Source organism: Leptinotarsa decemlineata, unplaced genomic scaffold (assembly GCF_025532065.1).
Source record: "Leptinotarsa decemlineata unplaced genomic scaffold, Ldec_3_MD MMD2_tig00001719_RagTag_RagTag, whole genome shotgun sequence".
Classification (NCBI taxonomy): domain Eukaryota; kingdom Metazoa; phylum Arthropoda; class Insecta; order Coleoptera; family Chrysomelidae; genus Leptinotarsa; species Leptinotarsa decemlineata.
This window is the reverse complement of record NW_027412569.1, coordinates 3671052-3678217: the sequence shown is the minus strand read 5'-3', so window position 1 is coordinate 3678217 and position 7166 is coordinate 3671052. Positions and strand designations below refer to the sequence as shown.

General features: G+C 35.3%; 1 protein-coding gene across 1 annotated transcript; it reads right to left on the bottom strand.

Annotated features, from left to right (window-relative positions):
• Positions 1-2644: 2644 nt before the first annotated feature.
• On the bottom strand, positions 2645-5081 carry LOC141482682 (uncharacterized). The gene is made up of 2 exons (XM_074176324.1): positions 4925-5081; positions 2645-4102 (listed from the first exon to the last, which is right to left on the bottom strand). The coding sequence occupies exons 1-2, from the start codon at positions 5007-5009 to the stop codon at positions 2865-2867; spliced, it is 1323 nt and encodes a 440-aa protein (XP_074032425.1). The 5' UTR covers positions 5010-5081; the 3' UTR covers positions 2645-2864.
• Positions 5082-7166: the final 2085 nt, after the last annotated feature.

Below are 7166 nucleotides of genomic sequence, written 5' to 3'. Positions count from 1 at the left end.
AGATAGCCAGTAATTTGAAAAAAAAAGTGATTTTATGCACTGCATAATTTTCACAGTTCTTTATTCTCAAGGTATATTCGACTAAAAAAGTCGTCAGACCCTGATCTGAGGGTGGATTGTTCATCAGTCACGCGTAGTAACGTAATCCTAAATTTTGAAAGGAAAAAGTAATAGTATGCAGTCTGAAATTTTTTTAGTTGACAGTTTGTAGCATGAAGAGTACAAAAATAATCGTCAGACGTTATGGAAATAGTTCAAAACCCGTCATTCGAGCAATCAAAGTGGATCTCAGCTCTTGGAAAGAATCAAGCACTCGGCATCTTTCGCGGTGCAACTGACGGACTTTCCACCACCTTCATGTCGTCTGACGATTATATTTATTTTTTATACTCAAAAAACGATCTCTGAAAAAAATTCAGGATACATACAATGACTTTGATGAGATAAAAGAAAGATAATAGATTTATCATTGAAGACTGGAAATGATTATCAATATTATGAAAATGATTATAAAATTTAATGGGTTTCGCGATTAAAAATTTATTTTATCAATAAAATATGAATAAAATCGTATAAAAGAATGATAAAAATGTGGAAAATTATTATTTTGATTCTTCATATTCGCTATCGGAATCAATCGTTTTCAGTGAACTTTCATCGCTGGTGTCTTCCAACCCGCTATCATCGCAATCTTCATCTACATCGTCGTCTGGCGATTTTGTTTCGTCTAAATGATCAGAAAAATGCATTAATATGAAGTGGAGGTTGAAAATTAACAATTCAATGTCAGAGAAAAGTATGATAAATACCTATAATATTAATATTTGGGTGCAACTCTTGAGATAATTGAAAGAAAGCTTGTATATAACGGTTTGATTTCTTCAGTAAATCGAACGGTCTTTTCTTTCCTCTTCTAAAAAACGCAGGGTTGAAGTCACAACCCGTGAAAGCATGAAACCCTGGTAAAGATTTAGATAAATCACCACCCAATTTTTCGAATAATTTGGTGATATTTATGTATCTCCGTGAGTTTCCAGTACCAAGTAGCATAGAGATCTCTAATTTATTTTGTAAAGCATCCATGTCCTCGAGCATAATTTCCAATAAATCGGTATCGACTTATCTCATTACACACGTGAAAAATTATTTTTTATCTGCCTCTTCGTGATCTTGGCATGTTGAATGACTCTCTTCAGTTCTTATAACTTTGTCATTGAATACTTCATACTTATAACATTTCTCATAATTAGATTTTCTCTGAAATGAAAGGAGCCAGATGATCATTTTCCCAATCGTCACACAGAAATTTGACTAGTGCATCTTTAAAATGTATATTCTGTGAATCATTTGATCGTTTTTGGTCAGGTCCATTGATGACGAATCTAACTCCTTCTATTCTTCCTCCCATTAGATGTTCATTATATTTAATGGAATGCAAGAAAATACGCTATTCTCTACTATTCGTTTTGAAAACATCAAGTACCAGTATCATAAAAATTATGCTCATGATTTTTTTAAATTATTACTTGATACTGAATTGACTAATTTTATTTGTTATTAATGATACGACATTTATACAAAAACATGTCATTATAGTCATTGTATGCACACTGAAACTTTTTTCAGAGAAAGTTTTTTGAGTATAAAAAATAAATATAATCGTCAGACGACATGAACGTGGTGTAAAGTCTGTCAGTTGCACCGCAAAAGATGCCGCGCGCTTGATTCTTTCCAAGAGCTGAGATCCACTTCGATTGCTCGACTGACGGGTTTTCCACTATTTCCATAACGTCTGACGATTATTTTTGTACTTCTCATGCTACAAACTGTCAACTCAAAATTTCATTCTGTTATTACGCGTGACTAACGAACAATCCACCCGCAGATCAAGGTCTGACGATTTTTTTAGTCGAATATACCTTGAGAATAATGAACTGTAAAAATAATGGAGTGCATGAAATCACTTTTTTTTAAATTACTGGTTATCTTCTGCAGCTTACTCCGACTTCACCCACCGCTACTGGAGAGTCTGACGGTCGGTTTAGTATTCAGGTATATGGAAACAACTTTAATGAGTGAATTGCATTGTGCATAAAATGACTTTTATTGAAGTGACACTATCTCCCGGACTGATATAGCTTGTATACTATATAGTATATATAGCTTGTTGAAATAATATTTCATTCAACAGATTTATCTGACTGTTGAATGAGGCAACATTGTAAAATTAATTCGAAACTGGTGTATTAGGCAACAATGTGACATTTATTTAAAACAATCAAGATGCAGGTACCTCGAAGAGGTATCTATGGTATAAAATGGTTTGGTATTGCAAGTAATTTAAAATGAATAATAGGAAGGTTATGGATTCAGAATATTAATCTGTAATGGATAGCCTTCACCGCAATGTTATACTTCCAAATTATCATGAATTTGTTTTCTATATTTTTTGAAAGATCATTCATCGCAGTTCCCGAATTCACCATTGAAGGCGTTTGTTTTTTACTGGGTAAACTTTTGCTCTTAATAATTAATAGTGAATCCGATATAAACCCAATTTGACAATATGTGTTAAGAGGTTGTGTTTTGATTTTCATCCAACCAACTCTCCTGAGATAGCTCGTCAAATTAAAAACGATCAAAGTTTTGGTTAACAGAATATAATATTTACATGAAACTAACAGGAAATCATGAAGCTAGAACTAATCACATTCTTATCTAATGAAGTGTTATGTTATATAATAAGAAAAGCAATATTCCAGTCCGAATTTGTCTCTACTTCTAATCGAGAGATACCACATCACTTATGATTCGAATCACTTTTCCCAATGTCATGTACTTAGTCAATTTCTCTTTTTCCTGTTCTAGTTTGGTCTTTGGGTAGGTCTTGGCAAATAAGGGCGGCCATTGGACCTACGTATCCTCAATTCAGGAGTCAAAGTATCTTCATTGGTGTCAAGTTCTGTGTCGACTTCCCTCTTTGGTCTGATGAAGTTAGGTCTTTGGGTAGGTCTAGGCAGATAAGGGCGACCATTGGACCTACGCACCCTCAACTCAGGAGTCGAAGTATCTTCATTGGTGTCAAGTTCTGTGTCGACTTCTCTCTTTGGTCTATTGAAGTTTGGTCTTTGAGTAGGTCTTGGCAAATAAGGGCGGCCGTTGGACCTACGCACCCTCAATTCAGGAGTCAAAGTATCTTCATTGGTGTCAAGTTCTGTGTCGACTTCTCTCTTTGGTCTATTGAAGTTTGGTCTTTGAGTAGGTCTTGGCAAATAAGGGCGGCCGTTGGACCTACGCACCCTCAATTCAGGAGTCAAAGTATCTTCATTGATGTCAAGTTCTGTGTCGACTTCCCTCTTTGGTCTGGTGAAGTTAGGTCTTTGGGTAGGTCTTGGCAGATAAGGGCGGCCATTGGATCTACGTACCCTCAATTCGGGAGTCAAAGTATCTTCATCAATGTCAAGTTCTGGGTCGACTTCCCTCTTTGGTCTGATGAAGTTTGGTCTTTGGGTAGGTCTTGGCAAATAAGGGCGACCATTGGACCTACGCACCCTCAACTCAGGAGTCAAAGTATCTTCATTGGTGTCAAGTTCTGTGTCGACTTCCCTCTTTGGTCTGATGAAGTTAGGTCTTTGGGTAGGTCTTGGCAGATAAGGGCGGCCATTGGATCTACGTATCCTCAATTCAGGAGTCAAAGTATCTTCATTGGTGTCAAGTTCTGTGTCGACTTCCCTCTTTGGTCTATTGAAGTTTGGTCTTTGAGTAGGTCTTGGCAAATAAGGGCGGCCGTTGGACCTACGCACCCTCAATTCAGGAGTCAAAGTATCTTCATTGATGTCAAGTTCTGGTTCGACTTCCCTCTTTGGTCTGATGAAGTTTGGTCTTTGGGTAGGTCTTGGCAAATAAGGGCGACCATTGGACCTACGCACCCTCAACTCAGGAGTCGAAGTATCTTCATTGATGTCAAGTTCTGTGTCGACTTCCCTCTTTGGTCTAATAAAGTTAGGTCTTTGGGTAGGTCTTGGCAAATAAGGGCGGCCATTGGATCTGCGTACTCTCAATTCAGTGGTCAAGATGTCATTATCAGAGTCAAGTTTTATTTCTGAAAAAAAAAGAATCGTTACTAATCGAAGGTTTCAATTTTTTGGTACATTCTGGATGAAATATCGAATGCAAAATCAAGCACATCTTGTGCTAATATTTCATTCGATATAATGAAAGAAACTGCTGACTACCAGTTTCAAAAGGGTTGTATTCAGTGAAGTTTCTGAGAACTTCGTGATTGATATAATAACAATATTAAGGAGTTCAACTCATCGATACTTCAGAGATATTTCAGAAAAATGAATTTTTCGCGCCTTCAATTCAAGAAAGATCTTTCAGCAAATATCGGCAATGGCAGAAATTCATACTCTTTATTGAGACCCAAACATTACACACTATTAGAAATAACCAAATTTGTCCACTTTTTAAAGGTAAAGCCTCTTTTTTAAGACGTTAAAACTATTGGACTGATGTCATATTTCAGGCACAGAATTCAAGGATTCTATTGTGAGATAATCAACACTGCTATGAAAGAGATAATGAAGATCATTTGAATGACGGATATTCTTAAATTGAGAGGAGTATATTTTTAGGAGGGATTATTTTTCAGAAAGAAAGGTTCTGGCTTTCTACTTTTACTGAACTCAACTGTCCTTGAAGGACAGCCTACACCACTGATGAGATCTATGACTGGTCGAAACAGCGTTTTGTGGCGTTGAATTATCAATGCGCTGTATATGGGTTGATTTTCAACTACACTATCTTTTGTTAGTTACAAATTTCATCTCGGAATGTAAGTTCGGAACAAATTGAAATTGAAAATAATGAGGATAATAAAATGAAGGTGCCTCACTGAAGTGATATTGAAATGAATTCTTACCTGTATCATCTCCCTTCAACACTAATTGTGAGCTGATGCTAGAAAAGCATATGGAAACAACAAGAAATATCAGAGAAACTTTCATCGCGTATCTTTGAAGTCTAAATTGGTACGAAGTGAAGAAAACGATGACTATGAAATCTTCAGATATTTCTAAGCATTATATAGTACTAGGGAGACGATATCTAAGGGGATTTTTCGTTTCTTCGTACTGCGTAAAGTACCGGCCGTATTCGGAATGCAGGTGACCAGTTCAATCGAGGTCAGCTGTTCATTAGGTATGCTTCGAAGAATATTATGCATTATCTCTTCGCCTAGATGTTTGGGAATTAGCGATATTTGTTTTTATAAATATAATTTCACTTATAACCGAAAGTATCAATATCACTGGATGAATCACTGAAATTTTTCATTGCTGTTATAAATACAATTTTGTATAAGAGGTAGATATTAGTTTATAGAATTTTTTCAATACAAAAGGTGGCCAGTAAACCCTGGCGTAGCAAAGTTAGGTTTTATCTGTAAAATGGGATATATCACTTTCCATATTCAGATTCCGCCACTTTTGAAAAATATAGAATTATAGGGGTATATACTAAGCGGTTCAAAAGTTATGCCAAAAATAACCCAAGAAATTAATTCATTCAAGCGACCCTATATTCAATGAACACTTATTTGAAGGGTCTGTTTTGCTATAAAAGTATTTCGAAAATGTAACATTTTCATTGTCGAATAATTCAACCACAATTCTATGTGTGAATCGAAACTCGAAAACAAATTTTTCTTCCTTTTTTCAAAAAGAAAATTAAATTTTTCGTTTGAAACGTAACATCCATTACAAAAGCCCCCCTCAAAAATATGGGGTGGTGAAGGTATGGTATATACGTAGCGTTTTGAGGTTATAATGAAAATAATTTAAAGAAATATATCACTCTCAAAGTTGAATTTCTCTAGAAAAAGCGAAAACGAAATTTCCAACGGAAATTCCAGACAAATCAACATCTATTGAAGTAATTAACCCTCTAGGGAATGTGGATTTTGTTTGCCGTTTATGGTCCAGGACTCTTGAAATCTGATAGGCAGAAACTTCAAAAACCGCACTCAAGTTGTCCCAATACTTGGGCAATACAGTGTGTAAAAGCCAAATGGAATAAATTTATTTTTTCGGTTACGGTACATATTTTAGCAAAATCCCGAAACACGTCTAATTTAAATTATAATTTGACACACTTCAATGGAAAAATGCCACCCCTACCTGCAACCCCTGTCGAATCAAAGGTACAAACCCTAATTTAGGCCTAATATAGGCTTGTGATATATCGTTTGGGAGGTCTTCATTCTCTATTCAAAAATGTTACTGCTTTCAAGTTATTGCAACAATTGGGATGAAATGAAATAAAATCACGTGGTTCCGAAATTCCATAAAATATACTTAAAACTTATTGCAATATACCTAAAACTCATTTTGTGTTGAGGTATGATGATAAGGAAGTAAGAAAAACCACAGCAATGTTTTTTTAGTTGCACAGTAAAAAGTATTTCTTCAAAAGAAGATCACAGGTTGCTCTGAAATTTTTATCTCTATTGGAAAAACTATTACTTTATGCCAACATCACCATATTCCACCAGAAAATCACACTTTTTTCAACAAAGAAATCAAATTTCTTGGCCTTTCACCGACATCATTCGTTTGATTATATCATTGCGAAGATGAACTATTTTGAATCAAGAAAATATAATATCATCTCAAAATCCACCACCTATTTGAAGGGAAAAATAAACTGTTTCAAATGAAGAGCAATATCAACTTGATTTGAACACATAGTGTTTGTTTGAGTTTAATACTGTATTGCGCTTCAAATAACTCAATTCGTTTATTACAAGAGTTTTGTGAATCTACATACAAAACTATATTATGATCGACTGAAAATAACAGGAATTCTGTATAGAATGAACAGGGTTTCTTTTAAAGAAGTATTTCATTCATTTCAGTTTGAAAAAACCTGTGGTGCTCTGAACCTATTAAGTGAGAGAGGAGCAGGGAATTCCATTGTAAGCATCGCGTACGCGCCAGTATGTGTTGGAAAGTGATGTTGGTGTGTTGCGTTTTTGAGGAAAAAGTGTTTTATGTGTCTGTAGACAGTGCAATTTCTTTCCGATTATTTTGTATCTATCATAATGGAACAGATTTTACAAGACTGGGGTCTTGCACAGTTGAAAGATATTTTCATGGGTAAGTATT

Bases quoted from the DNA above. Each gene is read 5' to 3' on its own strand.
- LOC141482682 (XM_074176324.1), bottom strand. From the start codon at position 5,009: ATGAAAGTTTCTCTGATATTTCTTGTTGTTTCCATATGCTTTTCTAGC. The intron at 4,103-4,924 runs GTAAGAATTCAT...TTTTTTTTTCAG, and splicing joins GTTGAAGGGAGATGATACAG to AAATAAAACTTGACTCTGAT.